The 23,307-nt window shown below is 53.5% G+C and overlaps 2 protein-coding genes across 2 annotated transcripts in view; one reads left to right on the forward strand and one right to left on the reverse strand.

The window, feature by feature from the left end:
* Positions 1–15,268, forward strand: part of CNNM3 (cyclin and CBS domain divalent metal cation transport mediator 3) — a 32,286-nt gene extending 17,018 nt beyond the window's left edge. The window contains exons 2-8 of the mRNA XM_052648224.1: positions 6,516–6,659; positions 7,626–7,775; positions 8,030–8,199; positions 8,392–8,488; positions 8,823–8,956; positions 9,314–9,452; positions 12,540–15,268. Of these exons, the coding sequence (XP_052504184.1) occupies positions 6,516–6,659; positions 7,626–7,775; positions 8,030–8,199; positions 8,392–8,488; positions 8,823–8,956; positions 9,314–9,452; positions 12,540–12,604 (899 nt within the window). The 3' untranslated portion in view covers positions 12,605–15,268. The remainder of the gene's footprint in view (positions 1–6,515; positions 6,660–7,625; positions 7,776–8,029; positions 8,200–8,391; positions 8,489–8,822; positions 8,957–9,313; positions 9,453–12,539) is intronic.
* A 2,159-nt stretch (positions 15,269–17,427) lies between these two features.
* ANKRD23 (ankyrin repeat domain 23) lies at positions 17,428–23,228 on the reverse strand. The gene is made up of 9 exons (XM_052649486.1): positions 23,142–23,228; positions 21,617–21,763; positions 21,311–21,439; positions 19,984–20,109; positions 19,708–19,806; positions 19,522–19,620; positions 19,325–19,423; positions 19,108–19,206; positions 17,428–19,029 (listed from the first exon to the last, which is right to left on the reverse strand). Exons 1-9 carry the CDS (start codon positions 23,163–23,165, stop codon positions 18,934–18,936), a joined length of 918 nt encoding a protein of 305 aa, XP_052505446.1. The 5' UTR covers positions 23,166–23,228; the 3' UTR covers positions 17,428–18,933.
* Between the last annotated feature and the right edge of the window lie 79 nt (positions 23,229–23,307).

Genomic DNA, 23,307 nt, shown 5'->3' on the forward strand with positions numbered 1-23,307 from the left:
TGCTGTAGTCTGTTAAGTGTGCAACTGGCATTAGGTCTGAAAAAAACAATGTATATATCTTAGTTTAAAAACATTTTATGGCTAAAAGATGTTAACACCATCTGAGCCTTCAGTGAGCTATAAACCTTGATGGAGGAGGGTCTTGCTTCCATGTCAGTGGCTGCTGGCTGATAATTATGGGTGGTGGCTGCTAAAAGTTGGCATGGCCACAGCAGTTGTTTTTTTTTTTTAATTGGAGGGTAATTGCTTTACAATACTGTGTTGGTTTCTGCTACTCATCAACACGAATCAGCCACAGGTTTACGTATGTCCCCTCCCCCCACCGCCCGCCCCATCTCAGCCTCTAGGGTGCGCACCCGATTGAGCGCCCTGTGTCACACAGCAAGTTTCCACTGGGCACCTGTTTTACACATGGTAATTCATGTGTTTCCTTGTTACTCTCTCAATTCGCCCCACCCTCTCCTTCCCCCGCTGTGTCCACAAGTGCCTTCTCTTTGTGTCTCCATTGCAGCTCTGCAGAAGGTTCATCAGAACCATCTTTCTAAATCCCATATATATGTATTAATACATGATGTTTGTTTTTCTTATTTTGACTTCACTGTGTATAACAGGCTCTAGGTTCATCCACCTCATTAGGACCGACTCAAATGTATTCTTTTTTATGGCTGAGTAATACTCCATTGTGACCGTTTCTTAAAAGAAGACTATAGTGACGTTTGCTGCATCGATGAACTCTCCCTTTCACCAGCAGTTTCTTTGTAGCAGGCGGCAGAAATGTTTGGTAGTGTTTTACCCACGGTAGACATTCTTCCAGACTGGGAGTGTGTCCCCTCAACTCTGCCAACCCCTTATCAGGTAACTAGATAGAATGTTCGAAATCTCTTCTTGCCGTTTCAACAGTCTTTGCAATACCTTTAACATGAATAGCATCCATCTCAGGAAACTGCTTTCTTTTCTCATCCGGGAGAAGCAGCTCCTCATCTGTGGATGTTTTACCACAGGGTGGCAGCAGTTCAGTCACTCTTGAGGCTCCACTTCTAATTCCAGTTCTCTTGCTGGTCCCACATCTGCAGTTACTTCCTCTAGTGAAGTCATGAGCCCCTCAAAGTCATCCGTGAAGGTTGGAATCATCTTCCAAACTCCTGTTAGTGTTGATATTTTGACCTCTTCTCATGAATCATGAATGTTCTTAATAGCTTCTTGAGTGGTGAGTGTTTTCCAGAAGTTTTTCAGTTGACTTTGCCCAGGTCCATTAGAGGAATCTTATCAATGACAGCTATGGCCTTATGAAATGTAGTTGTTAAATCATAACACTTGAAAGCTGGACTTCCTCCTTGGTCTGTGGGCCACAGTATGATGTGTTAGTGGGCATGAAAGTAGCGTTCACCTTGTGGGACATCTCCATCAGAGCTCCTTGGTGACCAGATGCATTGTCAGTGAGCAGAACTACTTTGAAAAGAATCTCTTTTTGAGCAGTAGGTCTCAACTGGGCTTAAAATATTCAGTAAACCACGTTGTAAAGAGCTGTGTTGTCGTCCAGGCTTTATTACTCCACTTGTAGAGCACGGGCAAAGTGGATTCAGTGTAGTTTGCACAGGCCCTAGGGTTTTAGGGCTGGTCATTGAGCACTGGTTTCGGCCTGAAGTCACCTGCTAACTGCATTAGCCCCTGACAGCAGGGTCACTTTGAAACCAGGTCTTGACCTCTCCTCTCTGACTGTGAGGTTCTCCATGGTATCTTCTTCCAATCCTTAAACCTCATGAACTGATCTCTGCTAACTTCAAAATTTTCGTCTATAGCTTCGTCGCCTGTCCCAGCCTTGATAGAATTGACAACAGGTTGGGTCTTGCTTTGGCTTAGGTTTTGGCTTAAGGGAACATTGTGGCTGGTTTGATCTTCTCTCCAGACCACTCAGACTTTCTCCATATCAGCAATAAGACCATTTGGTTTTCCTATCATTCACGTATTCATTGAGTTGTTCAGTCGCTCAGTCGTGTCTGAGTCTTTGTGGCCCTGTGGACTGCAACACGCCGGGCTTTCCTGTTCTTCACCATCTCCCGGAATTTGCTCAAACTCATGTCCATTGAGCCAGTAATGCCACCCAACCATCTCATCCTTGTCGTCCCCTGCTCCTCTTGCCCTCTGAGTAGTGCATTTATTTATATGCTTGTTTGTGTTTATTTTGAGGGAGTAGCTCTTTTAATTTCCTTGAAGAACTGATTCTTTGCTCTCATGACTTGGCTGTTTGACTCATGAGGCCTAACTTCCGGCCTGTCTTAAATGAGGCAGCTCTTCACATCAGGTGGCCAAAGTATTGGAGTTTCAGCTTCAACATCAGTCCCTCCAATGAACACCCAGGACTGATCTCCTTTATGATGGACTGGTTGGATCTCCTTGTAGTCCAAGGGACTCTCAAGAGGCTTCTCCAACACCACAGTTCAAAAGCATCAATTCTTTGGCGCTCAGCTTCCTTCATAGTCCAACTCTCACATCCATACATGACTACTGGAAAAACCATAGCCTTGGCTAGACAGACCTTTGTTGGCAAGGTAACGTCTCTGCTTTTTAATATGTTGTCTAGGTTGGTCATAACTTTCCTTCCAAGGAGTAAGCATCTTTTAATTTCATGGCTGCAGTCACCATCCGCAGCCCAGAAAAATAAAGTCAGCCACTGTTTCCTGTTTCCCCATCTATTTGCCATGAAGTGTTGGGACCGGATGCCATAATCTTAGTTTTCTGAATGTTGAGTTTTAAGCCAACTTTTTCGCTCTCCTCTTTCACTTTCATCGAGATGCTCTTTAGTTCTTCACTTTCTGCCATAAGCGTGGTGTCATCTGCATATCTGAGGTGATTGATATTTCTCCCGGCAGTCTTGATTCCAGCTTGTGCTTCTTCCAGCCCAGCGTTTCTCATGATGTACTCTGCATAGAAGTTAAATAAGTAGGGTAACAATATATAGCCTTGACGTACTCTTTTTCCTATTTGGAACCAGTCTGTTGTTCCATGTCTAGTTCTAATTGTTGCTTCCTGACCTGCATATAGGTTTCTCAAGAGGCAGGTCAGGTGGTCTGGTATTCTCCTCTCTTGAAGAATTTTCCACAGTTTATTGTGATCCACACAGTCAAAGGCTTTGGCATAGTCAATAAAGCAGAAATAGATGTTTTTTTGGAACTCTCTCGCTTTTTGATGAAACTAAGCCATGCTGTGTAGGGCCACCCAAAACGGACGGGTCATGGTGAAGAGGTCTGACAGAATGTGGTCCACTGAAGAAGGAAATGGTAAACAGTTTCAGTATTCTTACCTCGAAAATCCCATGAACAGTATGAAAAGGCAAAAAGATAGGACACTGAAAGATGAACTCCCCAGGTCAGTAGGTGCCCAATATGCTACTGGAGATCAGTGGAGAAATAATTGGAGAAAGAATGAAGGGATGGAGCCAAAGCAAAAACAACACCCAGTTGTGGATGGGACTGGTGAGAGAAGCAAGGTTCAGTGCTGTAAAGAGCAATATTGCATAGGAACCTGGAATGTCAGGTCCATGAATCAAGGCAAATTGGAAGTGGTCAAAAAAGAGATGGCAAGAGTGAACGTCAACATTCTAGGAATCAGCAAACTAAGTTGGACTAGAAAGGGTGAATTTAACTCAGATGACCATTATATCTACTTCTGTGGGCAAGAATGCCTTAGAAGAAATGGAGTAGCCATCATGGTCAACAAAAGAGTCTGAAATGCAGTGCTTGGATGCAATCTCAGAAACAACAGAATGATCTCTGTTCATTTCCAAGGCAAACCATTCAACATCATGGTAATCCAAGTCTGTGCCCCGACCAGCAATGCTGAAGAAGTTGAAGTTGAACAGTTCTATGAAGATCTACAAGACCTTCTAGAACTAACACCCAAAAAAGACGTCCTTTTCATTATAGGGGACTGGAATACAAAAGTAGGAAGTCAAGAAACACCTGGAGTAACAGGCAAATTTGGACTTGGTGTACAGAATGAAGCAGCGCAAAGACTTACAGAGTTCTGCCAAGAGAACGTACTGGTCATAGCAAACACCCTCTTCCAACAACACAAGAGAAGACTCTACACGTGGACATCACCAGATGGTCAACACCGAAATCAGATTGGTTATATCCTTTGCATCCAAAGATGGAGAAGCAGTTGGTGGTGCCACCCCCCCAAAAAAAAAGTTACAGTAGAACATCACAGATCGCCATAACAGATATTATTATATCTTGTTAGATATTGTTATTACAGTGAAAAGGCTTGAAAATCAGCAGAAATGACCCAGGTGTGACACAGACACTGGATAGATGCTGTTGGACAGATGGTGCCAGCAGACTTGCTCAGTGAAGGGATGCCACAAACCTTCCATCTGCAAGAAGCGCAGTGTCTGTGGAGCACATTGAAGCCATGTAGGCCTGTACTGCATCTCGTCCGTGCTCAGATGCACGGTCTTTTTGCATTTCAGCATCTCTCTAGTCTCGTGATTGATGGTGTCTTGGATTTGATGAAATACAGTAAATGTGATCTTTTTATTTTACAGCCTCATTCCTTTTTTAAAAAATATTAGTTGAGTTCATTGTGTTGGTTTTATATATGTATAGTGGTTTGAAGTTGTTTTTTTTTTTTTACTTGATGTGTTTTTAAAAATTATTTATTCAGTTGTGGTTGCGCTTGGTCTTCGTCGTGGTGCTCGGGCTTCCCGCTGCGGTGGCTTCTCTTAGTGGAGCACGGGCTCAAGGCCTGCAGGCTCAGTAGTTGCGCACAGGCTTATTTGCCCTGCAGCGTGTGGGGTACTCCTGGATCAGGGATTGAACCCTTGGGCCCTGCACTGGCAGGTGGATTTCTTCACCACTGTGCCATTAGGGAAGTCCCTTATGCCTTTCTTGACCATCTGGTTAGTGGCCTAGTAGTAATAGCTTTTGCTTGACTCTGGACGGTTTCATTCCATCCAGCTTTGGAGCAGAGGTCTTCCCTATATCTGATTACTGGGGGCAGGGGAATGGGCTGGGGAGGAGCCTGGAGCATAGGTGCTGAAAGAATGAGGCAGAGCATGATGCTTCCAAAGAATGTGCTTCTGAACCCAGTCCCCTGCACTGGCACTGAACCCAGGGCATGTAAAGTAGGATTCACACACAGACGTGAACTTCGCTTTCTGCTTTGCCAGAAGATTCTTGAAGCAAGCACACCTTTGTGTGCAAGTCCAGGCCAGCTTCCACCCTGCGCTTTCTTCACTAGTGACAAAAGGCATGGTTGAGATGAGTTTGCTCCCAGTTCTGTAGCCCAGATCTGCATAGCCTGGGCCAGTAGTCACTACCCACATGTGGCTGCTAAGTTCTTGAAAGGTCACCAACAGTCCTAATTGAGGTTGGGGTGTGCAGTGAGCACCAAACGCGTAGCAGATTTCCAAGATCTAGTGCCCCCCAAAGGCAAAATATCTCTTCATATGTTTATGTTGATTGCATTTTGTGATATTTTGACTGTACTGAGTTCATCATAATATATTATTAATTTCATTTCTCTTTATTTTTTTTTAACACCGCTACTCAAAAACTTTGCCTTGCGTTCTGTTTCTTTTGGACAGGCATAAAGGTTTATAGCTTCCCTGGTGTCTCAGTGGTAAAAAAAAAAAAAAAAAAAAAAATCCACCTGCCAGTGTAGCAGTTGTGGGTTCAGTCCCTGGGTCGGGAAGATCCCCTGGAGAAGAAAATGGCACCCCACTCCAGTATTCTTGCCATGGACAGAGGACCCTGGCGGGCTACAGTCCATGGGGTCACAAAGACTTGGACACCACTTAGTGACTAAGCAACAACAATAACAAAGTTTTAGAGAGGAAAGCACTTAGCTGAAGCAGAGTAAATTCTTGAGGTTTCCGCAACAGTCCCCAGCACTCTGAGGCTAGGCTTCTCTCAAGCTTACGTTTTCTCTTTAAACAAGCAGCTGGCTGGCCTGAGGAGGAAGGACAAGAATCACAGCCTCATGCTCTTCCTCCCACACAGTTTGGGCTCTAACTGCCCAGGTTGCCACTGTCTTCATCCCCCTGCCTGACTTTGGTGAAAACAGAGGGCAGCATTCAGAACTGGGAATGCTTCCCTTGGAGACTTCCGATGTGGCCCCGTTGGCTCCTGCGTCCCGATGGTCCCTGGGGAGCCGGCGTCTCTGGCGTCAGGGCCTTGTCCTCGGTCCAGCTGCCCTTTACCGTGTCTGTTCTGGTCCAGACGCCTCCTTGTCTAAACCATGTTTGCGGCGTGGAGTCAACGCAGACCTGGAGTGGCTCCAGCTCCGCCGCTGCCTGGGGGGGCCTTGGGCAGGTGGACGTGGGGTCTGAGATTTAATCCTCACGGGCACGTGGAGAGTCTTAGGTAGTGAGAAGCTAGGAATGATCTCTCCTGATGCACGGCGCATCGTGGGAACACAAATCAGCTTCCATCTTTGTGGTGGGCTTGTCGGTCGAGACGAGGGAAAACAAGAGGCCTCCAGCAAGCTGTAACATGAGCGTTCTCTCCCTACAGGGAAGTCCCACCTGGCCATCGTGCAGAAGGTGAACAACGAGGGCGAAGGTGACCCCTTCTACGAGGTGCTGGGGCTGGTCACCCTGGAGGACGTCATCGAGGAGGTCATCAAGTCCGAGATCCTGGACGAGTCTGAAGACTACCGTGAGTCCGGGCTCCTGTGTGCTTCCAGCTCATCTGGTCTCGAGTTTACGGAGACGTGTATATCAGAGGCTGGAGGTGCCCATGTTGTTCGAAGTGGGGCTGGATCTCGGGGCAGAGCTGTCACGTCCCCAGGCCCGTGTCCTTACCCCTGCGGGGGCTGGAATTGCCTCTCACTGGAGATGGGGCTCACCTGTGGCTGGACCGTCCCTTTGGTGGCTTTGCAGTCCCGGCACTGGACTAGGCTCTGGCCTGAATGGGCGCTGCCCAGTCTTCCTCTTCCTTGGCCTCTTGTCCTGTTGTACATTGTAGAAGTTCTCAAAGAACCCCCTGCTTTACTGCTGAGAGGTTCTTCCCCAACCAGATGATCTTGGGGCCTGTGGTTGTGTCTTAGGAGGGCCTGCCTCTCAGGTGGCTGCAGTCTGCAGGACGAGCACAGCCTGTGCTTGGTGGGGACTCACAGGGGCCCCAGAAAGCTAGCTGCCCGCCCCTGTGAGTTTGCACGTGAATCTCTTTGCCCGGGTGCCTATTCCCCAAATGCGACGTCTTGGTTCGGCTCCTCAGACAGCCATAGGCATGGGGTCTGCAGATGAGCGGCTGTTTGGCATGAGTGGTGCTCATACTCATGCTTCCTGGAGGGGGCTGCTGTTCTATGTAAGCTTTTTGCTGTTAGTCTGCATCATATGTTCCCAGCTCCAAGGAGGGGAGCAGGCCTTTCTGCTACTTCTCAGGCCGTCCCTGGAACGCAGGCCACTGCCCCCCTGACGCGGGTACTGGATCATTGCCTGGTGGGGGTGGCAAGGCAGGTTCCGGCAAAGCAGCGGTGCCCAGGACAGGGCCTGGGGTCCTGACGCCGTTCCCCCAGGAGCCCCAAGGCCTTGGAGGCGGGAGCGGCAGCAAACCCCTCAGTCCGGTCGTGTTGGTGGAGGGCTCCTGGCGCCTCAGCAGGCCCTCTTCACCCCACCCCAGGAGACACCATAGTGAAGAAGAAGCCTGTGTCTCTGAACGCCCCTCTCAGGCAGAAAGAGGAGTTCTCCTTGTTCAAGGTGTCTGACGACGACTGTAAAGTGAAAATCTCGCCTCAGCTGCTCTTGGCCACCCAGCGCTTCCTGTCCCGAGGTGAGAGGCGGGGTGGGCCCCGTCCCTGCTCTCCGGCTCCCCCCACCGCCCCCTGCCGTTCCTGGCGCTCCTCTCTTCTGCCCTGTCAGTATCTCGGTTCACCGGAGGGTGGCTGTCCTCTGCCAACAACAGAAAGCTGTGTCCGGTGGGTGTCGGGGAGGCTGGGGAAGCCGAGACGGGCAGTGGTGTGCTGACATGGCCTGTGCTGGGCCCAGAGGACGGTGTCCCCATCCCTTTTTCCCACTGTGGGGCAGAGGTGGACGTCTTCAGCCCGCTGCGGGTCTCTGAGAAGGTCCTTCTGCACTTGCTGAAGCATCCCAGTGTCAACCAGGAAGTACGGTTTGATGAGAGCAACCGCCTGGCTGCCCACCACTACCTGTACCAGCGCAGCCGGCCAGTGGACTACTTCATCCTCATCCTGCAGGTACTTGCCAGCTGGCCTGCAGCCCACCGCTTGCCCAGGATGTGGGGAGGGTGTAGGAAGAGGAACACCCGGGTGCATGCCCCCTGGATAGGGGGGTCCATGCTCTCTCCTCCTGCTCTTTGCTGGCAGGAAAGGTGACCTGTCCACCCCTTTCCCTGTCCTCTTTTCCTCCCTCTCTCCCCGCACCTCCAGGGCAGGGTGGAGGTGGAGATCGGTAAGGAGGGCTTGAAGTTCGAGAATGGGGCCTTCACCTACTATGGGGTTTCTGCCCTGACAGCGCCATCCTCAGGTAAGCTGGGTACTCCTCTTGGTGCTGGAGGCGGGGTTGGGTGGGCACTGTGGGGGCTCCACAGGCCCCTCTTGCAGGGCGGTCTGCCTGGGGACCTGCTGGCCCTTACCGCCTCCTGGCTGTGTGGAGGGGAGGGCAGGGTTTCCTCAGGCCTCGCCTTTGCTGTTCTTACCCCTGCCAAACCTGTCCCGGGAGGAGCACATCTGCCCTCCTGCCCAGAGTCCCGGGCTGCATTCCCTCGCTGGGGGGATCAGTAGGGTGGATCTCAGAGGCTGGGCGGGGGCCTGGCCGCTCCCCCGTTGACAGCTGGCATTACTGACTGTCCTTTCTGCAGTTCACCAGTCCCCCGTGTCCTCGCTCCAGTCCCTCCGCTATGACCCACCGCCCGAGCCCACTGACGGCACCCGCCTGTCTGCGTATTGTCCTGACTACACTGTGAGGGCCCTCTCGGACCTACAGTTCATCAAGGTGACCATCTGGGTTGCTCCTTAGTGCTGGCTTTTAACCAGCTTTGTGTCCCCAAGGGCTAGAGCGGCTGGTCACACGTTAGAATGGATTAAATTGTGTTTGAGTCTCAGAGCAAAGCCTTGTACTTGCTCTGAAGGACAGATCGCCTGGACGCTCTGTCTGCTGGTGGCCTAGGCACCCGGTGTCCTTGGGGATCTTAGCCATTAGCTAGTGGCCCCGGGTGCTTCCTTCCCCCTTGTCCTGCAGGGTGTGGCTCCACCCCTAGTTTGAGTGCTGAAGGGCAGGAGGGGGTGCTGTGGGCCCTCGTCTCACTTTGCCTGCCTGCCCGCACGAGTTGCAATGCTTCCTGCACCCCAGGTCACTCGGTTGCAGTACCTCAACGCACTCCTGGCCACCCGCGCCCAGGCGCTGCCACAGTCCCCGGAGAACACAGAGCTTCTGGCCATTCCTGGCAGCCAGACCAGGCTCCTCGGTGACAAGGCGGCCATAGCCCCAGGTAAGCCCGGGTCCCGCAGTGTCGACCCAGGGTGAGTGTGCCCTCTGCCCTCCTGGCTGCACACACACGGCCCTGCTCTCTGCCTTGCCCTGCCCTCCGTCCGTTCTTTCTCCTTTCATCTCCTCATCCTTTCTGTCTCCCTTCTTGTGTTTTTAATAATTTGGACAATACGGAGCTACAGCCCAGCTGGCATTTTGAGTAGAGCACAGAGGTTAGCATTTTCCTCTCAAGGGCCTGCAGGGGGTTTGGTTTATTTAGGGAATACAATTCACCCTTGAATAACATGGGTAAGGGGTGCCAGTTCCCTGTGCAGTAGAAAACCTGTGTGTATCACATGGTCGGTCCTCTGTATCCGCAGTCCCACATCCACAGATTCAGTCAGCTATGGCCTGTGCGGCACTGTAGTATTTACTGTCGGAAAGAATCCCACATGTAAGTGGACCCACACGGTTCAAACCTGAGTTGTTTACGGGTCAGCTCTAGTTGCTAAATGGGAGTAAGTGTGGATTCAGACACACTATTGGTCATTTAGGGAAGATCCCCTGGAGGAGGGCCTGGCAGCCCACTCCAGTACTCTTGCCTGGAGAATCCCATGGACAGAGGAGCGTGGTGGGCTACAGTCCATGGGGTCACAGAGAGTCGGGCGTGAGTGAGCGACTAAGCACAGCACAGCACCTGGAAAATGAAGACTTAAGCCCAGTGGGCCTGACTGAGGGGTTGGGTGGCAAGTAGAGCCCATCCCAGAACCAGGAGGGGCACCTGCCGAGGCGTTTGTTCAGGGTACCCCTCCTGTGGGACTCCCCTGGGAGAAGGAGAAAGAGGACTCTGCAAGGGAGAGGGTAAACCCCACCCTAACTGTGTAAGGAGGGGAAACAAGCAGGAGTCCGTGAACTAGGGGCTTCGGGTGGGAGTGGTAGGACAGGCCAGAGAGCTTTCCTGCCCTGGTTGTTCAGGAGGCTCCCGGGTGGGGCTTTGGAGAGGCCGCAGGGGGCCTGCAGGGGTCTGACTCCCCTTGCTCCATCCCCCAGCGCATCCTACCCTGCAGTGGGGACACCGAGATCTTCCTGAAGGCTGCCTGTGCCTTGCATTGTGTCGAGAGCCCGCCTTGTCCTGACTCGGCTAAGATAACTTCCCTGAAGCTCTGAGAAGTGGTAGTTGTTACGCCCATTTTCCAGATGAGAGTTGGAGGCCAGGAGAGACAGGCACTCTGTCTTAGAAACTGGGCGTACCCTTGGCCTGTGGGTTGTGGTGCTTCACAGGAAATGGGTCTGGTTACTGGAGCCACAGTTGAGAAGAAGACATGTTTCAGTAATGGATAGGTGCTTCCTGAGATGTGAGGGGCAGAGCCCACAACACTGGCCTCGCTGTGGCTCCACTCTGTGAGTCTGGTGGTGGTGAAGGACTCCCGGGTTTTGCTGGGTCCTGGAGCCGGGCACAGTCTCGGCCCTTTCTGAACAGATCCTTCGTTCCCTTCAGCCCACTCCCGTGTTTACCCACCATGACCTTCTTTTATTTTGTGAGACACCCCTTGCCCAGACATTGACACCCATCTCTTTAGACTCAGGTCTCGAAAGCCAGGGCGGTTTTGTGTTTCAGAGTGTGAGCCTCTTGGCTTTAGTTTCCTCGTGTGTGAACCTTTTCTGGCTCCATCTCCTACTTAGACTGCACGGGTTGTAGTTAAAGTACAAATCTAAGAATCCTGGTTTTTCTGTTCATCTTTTACCAGAGTTTTTTAAAAAAATCCTTTTGTGGTTTCAGCCACTTGTTGAACAGTCCGCCGGGGAATGGTTTATAGTGGCTTGTGGGTCATTTCCTCTTTGTAATGGATTATTAGGCCCTGTTTGATAGTCACAATGTTAAGTCTTCCCTAAATGCAGCCTGATGTTGGCCCTGGGCAGCTCTCAGGGTCTTGCATTTCATCTCTCTTAACCTTGTGCTTTGCTGCTGAGGGAGCTCAGTGGACATGTCCCAGTGCCCTACTGAAACAGCGCAGGTCAGAACTCCCTTCTGAGTGACTCCGGCTCTTTGTTCCCCAGCAGAGAACTGCTTTTATTAAAATGCTTGGAAAGCACCATAATTTGCAGCTGCATACAGCTGCGTCGGCAAATGGCCGGAGGGTCAAGTCTGCCCATTCTCATAGCGTTTTATTGGAGGTGCCCATCTGCTGATGGCTTGCATGTGGCTGCCTTTGAGCTATGACAGTGGAGCTGAGTCGTTGTCACCAAGACCCACAAAACCTAGGCATGCTCTTCGACACTGCTTTCTGAGCCCTGGGCTGCTGTTTGAACTTTGGAAGCTCACCACGTCCGTCGCTGCCTGAGCGGGGTTGCCAGGGAGAGCTGCGCTCAGTGCTGAGCCGCCCAGGCCCCTCCGGCTTCGCGGCCTCGCCTCAGCCGCGCTGCCGAGCCGGGGCCCTGCGGGTTCAGCTCCGTAGCTCGCATCCTCTCTCTCTCCCCTCCTCCCCCCTCTTCCTCTGCTCTCTCTAGCCTTTCCAGTAGACCTTTCCCTCTTTGGCACATTTGGAAACTGCAGTTGATAATTGACTGTGGACTAGTGAGCATTTTTTGTTTAAGACAACACCCCAGGTAAATATCTCTCCTTTTACTTCACCTCCTCTTTGTTTCCCTTCCCCAGCCTGTTAGCTGCTGGGGGTGCCCTGCAGACCTCTCCCCCCGGAAGGGAGGCTCTCCTCCATGGGGCTGAGTGGCACTTCCTTCCCTTGTGGCTGCTTCTCAGGTCATTTTCCTGGAAGGCAGGAGGCTTGGCAGTGACCGTTCCTTCTGGTGCCAGGTGTGCTGTCCAGGGCAGGTGTCTCCTGCCTGGCCCTGTGGCCTTGGCCTCCCGTGGGCAGCAGCCCTGCCTCCCCTGCCTCTTGGTGATGGCCTCCATCCTCACCGTGGTTTTCTCTCTTGAGGCTGACCATTTCCCTAAGTAAATCCTCCCAGCTCTGCCTCAGTGCCTCCTGAAGAGGCCTGAGGCTCCCCTGCCTCACCCGCCCGCTCCCTTCCTAAAGAGGATTTACACCTGATTTCATAGGACCCGCTCCCTTGACTGATGTTCTAACGCTGACCCTCCTCTCCTCTCTAGGATCCAACCACAGCAGACCCGGCCTCCCAGCAGAGGAGAGCCCCGGGCGGAACCCAGGAGTTTAGCCGCTTGTCAAGCAGCCCCAGGTCTGGGGAACAGACAAGCACGTGGGGAACTGGAGCAAGCCGGAAAGCAGCTTCCTGCCAGCCCATCCCGTCCCCTGCAGGCCACGTTTTAGATGGCCTTGTACATGCAGGTCCTGGCTGTCCTCCGAACCAGACATCAGTGCCAGGAGCCTTCAGCAGGTTCTGCCTCCCCACCCCTAGAACATGGGGGTCAGTGGGGGCCAGCCCGCCAGGTCTGCTTCCGAACGGAATGAACGGAACAGCGCCACTCCCGTCCCCAGGGCCAGCCTCCCTGTGACAGTGTATTCATACCTCTTCCGGGCAAGCCACGGTGTGCGCGCGGTAACTGCCTTCCTGTGGCCGTGGCCTGCACTCTCTCTGCTTTATCTGCCAACCTTCTGCTGCGGGCAGCATTTCTCGAGCAAACCAAGAGCACCGTGTGGGCTGGGGGTTCACGCCCACGGCCTTGGCCACACCACCGTGTTGGCTCCCCTTATGACAGCATGCTTCCGAGCACGCACCTGGCCTGCCCCACGTGCCAAACCTGAAAGCAGCCGTGTCCCTCCAGGCCCGCTGCCTCCCATGGAGGTGGCTTTTCCTGCCCTGTCCCAAGCCCAGAGCGAGCACACTGGCCCCTGCCGGGTTCAGGAGCCCCTTCTTCCTGCCGCGCCTCCACCTGCCTGGCTCGGTGACCACTAACAGAATTGTCGTTTTCCACGTGTTAAGAGGAGGGAGGTCACAGGTCGGGGGAAGGGCTGCTGTGATGCCCCTGGTCCATTGTTGTCGGATCCCAGAGTGGGTCGCCGGCGGCCCCCGGGGTGCTGAGTGGCTGGAAGGTGCCTGGGGAGCAGCAAGGGAGGCAGGGCTAGGTGTGGCCCAGGGCGACCCCCGTCACCTTTCTTTGCAGAAAAGGTGACATCAGAAGCTTTTCTTAGAGCTCTGAAACATTTTAAGCTCTTGGCTTTCTTCCCGTCCCAGCTTTGGGGCTTTAGAGAAGTGGCAACAAGAAGGCGTTTTTGTCGTCTTCCGGTTACCTACATCCACCTTCCATGGTGCTTTAGCTGCGCAGAAACTGGGGCATCGTGGGGACCCTGGGGAGGGAGGCAGGAGGATTTCTGGAACCTTTCTCAGTGGCATTTGGGTCCTTACCCAGGATCGGTGGGAGTGAAGGCCAAAAAACAGTGGCATGCTCACTTAGAAACTCTTCTCAAGGAATTCTCTCCCAAGAGCAAACCCAGGTGGGAAACAGATACTTGAAAATTTTTTCTCTCTGCAGAAGAGTGTTTGCTAACCTTGGCTGCACGTTGGAATCACACACACGGCACATTAAATGTACCGCTCCCTCGGCCGCTCCCCCCAACCCACCCACCCAGGGACTCTGATTTACTCAGTCCAGGCATCAGAATTTTATTCTGTAAAATTATTTTCTATTCACAGATCATGCCTGCTTCCCTGAATGTTAACATCTTCTATAACCTTGGTGCACTTATCAAAATTAAAAAATTAACATTGGTACAAAACTATTAACTAAACTACAGACTTCACTTAGGTTTCTATCTAATTTTCCATAATGTCCTTTTCTGTTGCAGGACCCAACCCAGGACACCAAGTTGCATTTAGAGTTATTGCCTTTTCCCCTATTTTCTCCTATAACTTTTTACTTTGAAATAATGACAGATTCATAGGAAGTTGCAAAGATAGAGATCCCATGCACCCTTCCCCCAGTTTTCCTCCCTGATTACACTGTCGCACGCAGTTAGACTACAGTATGGAAGCCGGGAACCTGACTCGGGCGCAGTGTGGGTGTGGAGCTCTGTAGCGTCTCACCACCTGCAGATTTGGGTAACCACCGCTCCCATCTAGACACAGAACTGCTCCTCACTAGGACCTCCCCCAACAGGCGCTCCTAAAGCCACACCCACCCCTCTGGCCACTACCCCTAACCCCTGGCAACCACTGATCTGTACATCATCTCTGTAATTTTGTCATTTCAAGAATGTTGTATAAACGGGACCCTATGGTATGTAAGTGTTGGGACTGGCCTTCTTCGCTCGGCACATTGTTCTGGAGTCTCCTCCAGGCTGTCGCACATGTCAGTCAGTTGTTGCTCCGTGATTGCTGTGTGGTATTCCACCACAGACTCACTGTCCTGTCTGAGGACATCTGGGCGGTTTCCAGTTTTTGGCTATTCCAAATAAAGCTGCTATGAACATTCATCACAGCTTCTTATGCAAACATTGGTTTTCTTTTCCCTGAGCTAAATGATTAGGCATGCAGTTGCCAGGTCTGTATGGTTATTGCATATTTAGGTTTTAAAAGAAACTGCCAAACATTTTCAGAGCACCTGTACAACTTGACATTCCCACCAGCAATATGTTGAGTTTTTTTCCATATCCTCCCAGGACTTGGTGGTGTCAAGTATTTTAGCCCTTCTGGTAGGTGTGTAGTGCTATCTCATTGTGGATTTTATTTGCATTTCCATAACGTGTATTTTTTCATGTGCTTATTTCACTTTGTGAAAAGTCTGTTTATGTCTTTCGTCCATTTTCCAGTTAGATTGTTTGGTTCTTTTACTGCTGAGTTTTGAGAATTACTAGGCTTTATTGGGTTTTTGGTTTGCAAGTATTTTCTCCCAGTCTGTAGCTTATTTTTTTTTTTTTAATCTGAATGGGATTTTTTATAGAGCAGAAATAAATTTTGATGAATTCCAGTTTACTCATTTTTTTATGGATCTTGCTTTTGGTGTCATGAAATGGCAGCCCACTCCAGTATTCTTGCCTGGAGAATCCCATTGACAGAGGAGCTACGGTCCATGGGGTTGCAAGAGTCAGACATGATTTAGCAACTAAACCACCTAAGAAATCTTTACCTAGTTTTTCTTTTTTTTTAAATTTAGACTTCATCATGAAGATTGTTTTTATAAAGTGTTTATAGTTTTTCATTGCATTTAAGTTTGTGATTTTTTTTTTTAATCATTTATCTTTGGCTGTGCTTGGTCCCCCTTGCTGCTCGGGCTTCTCTCTAGTTGCCAGGAACGGGGCTGCTCTTGGCTGCAGGCTTGCTGCGGCGGCTGCTCTGGTTGTGGTGCTCAGGCTCGCGGCATGCAGGCTCAGTAGCTGTGGCTCATGGGCTTAGTTGCTCATGGTGTGTGGGATCCTCCCAGCCCAGGAATCGAGCCCGTGTCTTGTACGTTGGCAGGTGGGTTCTACCACTGAGCACCAGGGAAGCCCTTTGTGATCCGTTTTGAGTAAGGGGTGGGTTTGTTTTTGTGTTTTTTTGCCTATAGATGTCCATTACCTTAAGTACCATTTGTTGTAAAGCCTGTCTTTTCTCCAGTGAGTAACTTTTGGGTCTTCTGGCGTATTTGTTTTATGTATTTCTGGGTCATCTGTTCTGCTCCCCTGACTGATGTGTTTGTCTCTCCATTGGTGCCATCCTGTCTTGATCACTGAGTGCTGCCAAGTGACTTCAGTCGTGTCCAGCTCTGCAACCCCACGGACTGTAGCCCACCAGGCCCCTCTGTCCATGGGATTCTCCAGGCAAGAGTACTGGGGTGTGTTGCCATGCCTTCCACCAGGGGATCTTCCTGACACAGGGATCAAGCCCACATTTCTTACCTGTCTCCCGCATTGGCAGGCAGGTTCTTTAGCACTAGCGCTACCTAGGAGCTATTTAGTAGTTCCCCGAAATCAGTAGACTGATTTCTCCCATTTTGTTCTTCTCCAGAGTTGTATATTTTAAAATAACTTCTCTAATCTAAAAAAAAACAAAAAGCAATTTTGCTGGGATTTTGTCAGGAACTGGTTAAACCTGTGTATCGATAGGTGGCACTGACATCTTTGCTCGGTTATGACTTTGAATGCGTGTGTATGTCTCCATCTAGTTAAATCTGATTTCATTCATCAGCACTGTGTAGTTTTCAGCCTGCAGGTCCTGACATGTTTTGTAAGATTTACATCTAAGTGGGTTTCCTTTTTAGCAAATTATAAGTAGTACTGTGTGTTTTAGTATTCAGAATCATCACTAGTATATAGAAAAAGGATTTTGTATCCTGAGATCATCCTAGGTGCTGTTTTTGTTTTTTTTTTGAAAGTAAGATTCCTTAGGATCACCTTCATAGACAGGCATGTCAACTGTATGAAAATGCTTATTCCTGGGCTCACCTTGGGATTCTGATTTACTCAGGCTGGACATCAAGGCTTTGTGTTGTTTTATCCTTTTGGCCGTGTGGCATGCCGGATCCCAGTTCCCTGACTAGTGACTGAACCCTTGCCCCCCTGCCGTGGAAGCACTGGGCCACCAGGGGATTTTCGAAATTCCCTGAACATCAGGACTTTTTCAGTGAATTTTTTTGACTGTGCCGAACCTTCGTTGCTGCGCTTGTCTTCTCCGGCTGAGTAGGCGCCATTCGCAGCTGTGGCTTCTCGGCGCTAAGTGCAGGCTCTAGGCGTGTGGGCTTCGGTAGTTGTTGCCCCAGGCTCGAGGGCACAGTCTCAATAGCTGTGGCTCACAGGCTTAGTTGCTCTGCATGTGGGATCTTCCTGGACCAGGGGTTGAACCCATGTTGCCTGTGTTGGCAGGTGGATTCTTAACTACTGAGCCACCAGGGACCCCAGTCGGAGGACTTCTGAAGCCTCCCCTGCTCATTCTCGCAGGCAGCCGAGCCGAGAAGCGCCGCCCCGCCTGCTTGCTGTGCTTGCGGGGCCGGCCTTGCTCTCAGGCCAGCATGGCGATCAGGCCTGGGCTTTGCTGCTGAGGAAGATGAGGCCCAGGGCCAGTGGAACTGGCCCTTCCGGCCCAGGATGGACAACCAGGCCACGATGGATAATCAACCAGCTTTAATGAACAAAAAATAGTGATGCGTATAAAAAGGTATTTCTGTCTGTCACTTAAGTGTCCCCATTTTCTAGATGGGAAGTTGTCTTCTCCATGGACTTGACCACCTGTTCACCCATGGCCCCCACCACGTCTGGGTGAACGGGGGGCTCTGTCACGACAGGGCAAGAGCTGCCCGTGTGAGGGGAAGGCATGCGGTCGTCCTTCGGAGCTCTCGCCAGCTTTTTCACTGAGTAGAAATTGCCTTGTCCTCGGCCTGAGAAGGCGGCCGGCCATTGAGACGAAAAATAACTGCTGCAGAGCAGCTGTCAGCCCAGGTTCCTTATGTGAGGGAGGCTGACCTCCGTCCGGGAGCCCGTCACTCTGCCTGTGGTTCTCCATTTGGGGCAAAGTTGTTCTCAAAGGCTTGCTTTCTGGCTTCTGGCGTTACAGGACCCAGCCCCGCCAGCGGCACAGGCACAAGTCTGCATGTGCGCGGCGTGGCCTGGGAAGGGTGCTAAGAGGAAGCTTGGGGAGTGTGTGCAGGCTGGGCCTTAGGCCACCTTGTCAGGGGAGAAGGGGAAGGAGCAGGTGAGCTCAGAGCCCTCCGCGTCCTGCCTTGAAGGAGGGCGAAGCGGCGTGGCCACAGGGGCCAGGCCACGGTGCCGCGCTCGGGCCAGGGGGCGTCCACGCCCAGGGCAGAGCAGGGTCACGGGCCACCGCCCCAGAAGCTGAGTGGGCCACAAGCAACCCCCAGCACCCGGGCGCTTCCTCTGCAAGGAGCTGCCACCTGGCGGACGAGTGCAGCAGGCGGGCCTGACCGAGAGCACAAGGCTTCCCTGGGGTTAACGTTAGCTCCAGCTCGTCAGCCCTGGGGCTGCTGAGGCAACCGGGCTGGGGCTGGCCTTCTGTGCTGGGGGGCTCAGACCCGCTGAGCAGCCCCCTCCAGACAGCAGACCCAGCTCAGAGCCTCAAGGCTGAAGCGTCTGGAGCCACTCTGGACGCTATCAGGGTTGCTGCTGATAGGAACTGAGGCCCCTGGAGAAACCTGTGCCCAAGGGCACCTGTGTGGCCTGGATGGCGCTGGCCACGCAACATGTCACCCCTGACGGCAGGCGGGCCCTCGTGGAGGGCTGAGCCTGGTCGTCTCCGGGCCGCAGGCCCAGTGGACACAGGAGCTGCATCCTGCGCTGGCCCCAGAAGCCTGAGGTTCGCTCCCTTCCCGTTCCATCCTGGCGCCGACCCCCTGCTGCCCCTTGTCTGGACCCAGTTCCCTGCCCTGCATACCCGGGTCCTCTGCCTTGGCCCCCAGCTAGCGCCCTGCTGGGCACGGCTCAGCCCCAGATTGGAGGCAGGAAGGCTTTCTTACCTGTCCCCCTCTCGGAGTGGCCCTGTCTGACAGGGCTGCCTGGAGACGAGGGGTCAGGCTGTGGTGGGAGGGTGTACCAAGGAAGGACCACGGGGAGGGCGGGAGGTGATGGGGCTGGAATGAGACTGAGCGGCCCCGCAGGTCATCAGCACCGGGTCCGGGTATGCCTGACATGGGCCTGCAGTGCTTCCTGAATGCCCCTCTGCCAGTCCCGGGCCAGCTGCACTGGGGTCACCGAAGCCTGGAAGGAGGGCGCTGGCTCAGTGCCCACTCTCGTCCCCGAGCCGCCCACCCCGCCCAGCTGCCCACCCGCACTCACCGCATTGCGCACGCCCAGCGCAGCCCCGTAGAGCAGCAGCAGCTTCATTGCTCTGTAGCGCCCATGCCGTACTGCCTCATGCAGAGCCGTGTCGCCTTCCTATCGAGAGGGACGGGGCAGGCAGGTCAGCAGGCACCATGCATGGCTGAGCTTGGGCTCCTTCAGTCCCCAGCCCTGGGTGGGGAGCTGCCCCAACCTCTGGTGACCAGACACTGACCTTGTCTTGCGCGTCGATGCGGGCCCCGCAAGCAATGAGGTGCTCCAGGCAGTCACAGTGTCCTGTGCGCACAGCCACGTGCAGGGGTGTGCTCCAGATCTGAGGGAGCAGTGAGGGCGGCGGTGTCATCGCCGGCTGGCACGGCTGCGTCCCGACCCCTAAAGAGCATCGGGCTTCCCCCCGGCCTGTGCCCTTACCTTGTCTCGGGCGTTGACCTGGGCGCCCCGGTTAAGCAGCTCTTTGAGGATGTCCAGGTGCCCTCTGCGGCAGGCCCAGAACACTGGGGTCCTGTCCAGCTGCAAACAGAAGCACCCAACTCACCCTGACGTTTGGGAAAGCTAGTGGGAGGTTCGCCGTGGGGGTGGCCCTTCCCTGGGTCTCACCAAGTCCCGAGTGTCCACGGCCGCACCTGCCTCCAGCAGCTTGTTCACAAGCTCACAGTGACCCTTCAGACAGGCCCAGTGCAAGGCCGTGCGGTGCAGCTGGGGAGAGCGGGAGGTCAGGTGCGGGAAGCTTGGCCACCCTTGGCGGTCCCACCACATGACCTTGCTCCCAGCCCCACTCCCTCCCGACTCAGGAGGCACCACGGGACTTGTGCCCCATAAAGCAAAAGCCCGCGGTTTCCAAGGCGCTCACCATGCCTGCACCACCCTCGCTACCTTGTCATGGGCATTGGGGTCCCCTCCGTCCGCCAGGTACTTGTCAATCAGGGCCTCCTGGTTCTCGGCAGCTGCCTTCAGGAACACCTCCAGGCCCACGGGTTCCTGCTGGGCCTGTGGCTGCAGCTGAGTAAATTCAAAGTGTTAGTTGCTCAGTTATGTCTGACTCTTTGTGACCCCATGGACTACAGACGCCAGGCTCCTCTGTCCATGGGTTTTCTCCAGGCAAGAATACTGGAGTGGGTTGTCAATTCCTACTCCAGGGAATCTTCCTGAACCAGGGATCGAACCCTGGTCTCCTGCATTGCAGGCAGATTCTTCTACCATCTGAGCCACCAGGAAAGCCAGGTAAGTTCAAGGACAAAGCCCACTCACTCGAGAGGCTGCTGGGATGCATGGCCTCACCAGTCTATAACCAGAGAGCCGGCTGAGGACCAGCGCACTATCAGCTTATACAAACAACAGATTAAAAAAACCTGCCCCCAGGGACGTCTCTGGTGGTCCAGTGGTTGAGAATCTCCCTTGCAAAGCAGGGGACATGGGTTCCATCCCTGATTAGGGAACTAAGATCCCATATGCCCCGGAGCAACTAAACCCACACATCAAAACTACAGAGCTTGTGCACTTCAAAGTCTGGGAGCCACAACTAGAGAGTCCATGCGCTGCAACCAAAGGTTCAGAGTGATGCAGTTAAGACCCCACACAGCCAATTACGTAAATGAATACAAGCTTTAAAGGACAGAAAACTGAGCAGGTATGGGGTGGGGTCACGGGTTGAGCTGTGTCCCTTCCAGGCTCATATGTTACGGTCCTAAGCCCAGCACTCTGAGCGTGACCTTACTGGGAAATGGGGTCCTTGTAGCTGTAACTGAAAGGCGAGGTCATCCTGGAGTAGGTGGGCCCTGTGCCAATATGACAAGTCCTTACTGAAAGGGGACGTTTGGATACAGACATGCACGTGGGGGAGGCCTCGTGGACCGTGTGAGCTCAGAGCAGAGACGGGGCAGTGCGCCCAGAAGCCAAGGAAATGACAGCAAATTACCACCAACCCCTAAGCTGGGGAGAGGCATGGACAGATCCACCCCAGAGCCCCGGGATGAGCCAGCCCTCATCAGAGATGAACCCCTGGCCTTGGACTGCCGGCCTCTGAGCAGACCGTACGTACACAGCTGTGTCTAAGCCCCTAGCTTGTACTTTGTTCTGCCAGCAGCTAAGGCAGACTGAGCCAGGGCAAAGGGGTCTCCAGGTGAGAGCTGGGCAGCGCCTCTCATGGGGACAGGAGGCTCTGGCTCATGAGCTCCAGCCCAGGTGTGGCACCCTCACTCACCTTGACCTCAGGCTGGGGTGTCTTGGGGGGGACCCTGCGTTTCAGTCGCTTTTCTTTCCGTCTTTGAACCAACTTTTCCAAATCAGCCAGGTTTTCCAAGTTAGTTCTGGAACTGTTAAATCTTTCAAGCTGTGGCAGAAATAGGACCATGCCAGCCGTCAGCCGCTGGAGCCCTGGGGCATCTCTTGGTTGGTCTCACCCTTGTCTTTAGGCAGCAGGAGTGCCCACCCAGGCCATCAGCTCCCAAGCCCCGCCGCTCAGCGTGCCCACACCCAGCCCCCCCGGCCGCCACCTCCGGCCACTCACTCTCCTCCTCTTTTCCTCGTCCAGTTTCTGCCTCTCCCGGGTCTCGGCCTCGTGGGGCCCCAGCCTCCAGCTGCGAAGCCCCCCTCCAGGATCAGGAACTCCATGTCCACATTCCAATTTCGTCCTTTCAACTCTCTCTCCACTTACCTGTAGGGACAGATGAGGACAAAGACTCGGGAAAATTAGGAGGAGCCCTAAGGCAATGGCTACCCACTCCAGTTTTCTTGCCTGAAGAATTCCATGCACAGGGGAGCCTGGTGGGCTGCACAGCCCATGGGGTCGTGAAGTCAGACACGACTTGAGTGACAAAACTTAGCAAACACAATTGTGCTGGACGGGGGGTCCTGCCAGGAGCTGACACACGAAGATCAACAAGCCTGTCGGCCTGTGCAGAGTGCCGTGGCGGTCCCCCCGCTCCTGGGCTCTCACCACCTACAGCATCGTCTGAGACCCAGGAGGGCAGCTGGCTGCCGCCCACTCTGTCCTGTCAGCAGAACCCAGCAGCGGGCGCCTGACACTGCATCTATTTATACTGCTGGGCTGCATCCAGGTGAGCTCAGGGCCTCCCTCGTGGGTGGCTGTCCTTGCATTCCTACCAGATCACGCCACACTGCCACCTGACCCCAGGTGGGGGCAGGGGGTAGGGGGACAGCGGAGATGCCTCCTGGGTAAAATGCCAAATCCCTGCATTCAATGGCTCTTTGGGAAGCTAGCTCTTTGCTTGGTGCCGAAGATGAAATGAGTTACTGGGGCTGCGCTTAGGGTGGAGCCCATGGTACAGCAAACTCTTCTTTTCTCCCTCCCCCGGCCCCCGCCCCCAGGATTCGGAAGCTGGCATCACCCAGGAAGAAGCAAGTTGAGGGGAGAGAAGCGGCTGGAATGATAGGATGGCAGAGTGTACGGCTTCCAGCCACATGGAACTCTATTCCATTCCCTTCTAAAGTGAACTCAGGCAGTCAAACAGTTCCTGGGCCCTGCAACCCGCCTCCCAGCACAGGCTGAACCGGCTGGCAGTGGGGCCTGTGGGGTGAAGTGACGCCCGCGGCCTCCATGCCCAGCCTCCCGCAAGACAGCCTGAAGTGCCACCGGTGTCCCTGCTTCTCACTGCCCAGGGAACGCGAGCACCGTCTCCCCTCCCGAGCCAAGGTGGGCAGACCCTCCAGACCGCTTCCCCAGCAACGACCAGCAGCACAGCTGAGCTCAGCCAGCACCTGGCCACACTCATGTCTCCCGGGGTAGCATGCCACTTCCCACTCCTCTTCTGCCTCCACAGTCAAGGGCAGAACCCACTGAACTCAAGGAATTTCCTGACGACCATGGCCTGGCCCCTTCCTGTCTCCCTCTCTCGCTCCCTAGCCCCTCACGTGAGACCTGGGCAGACCGACCAGAACGGAACCGCACGTTTCTACTCCTCACACCTCCTCAGGCCGCACGAAGCAGCTGCCTGACCCCCTCGTTCTGCTGAGACAGTCCCGGGGCGCCCAGACCACTGCCCGGCCCCCGCCGCCCAGCCCCAAGTCCTCACCAACTGCTGGGTGCTGAAGTTCATGGTCCCCCCGCTCCTCAGGCCCCTAGTGAGAGGAGCCGCGCAGCTCAACCCTTTTATAGTAGAGCCAGCGGCGGGCGGGAGAAGGGCAAGGCAGAGGCCTGGGCCCGGGCCAGATAACTCTGTGGCTCTGTAACTCACCAAA

The sequence above is a fragment of the Budorcas taxicolor genome, chromosome 11, assembly GCF_023091745.1.
Source record: "Budorcas taxicolor isolate Tak-1 chromosome 11, Takin1.1, whole genome shotgun sequence".
Taxonomy (NCBI): Eukaryota; Metazoa; Chordata; class Mammalia; order Artiodactyla; family Bovidae; genus Budorcas; species Budorcas taxicolor.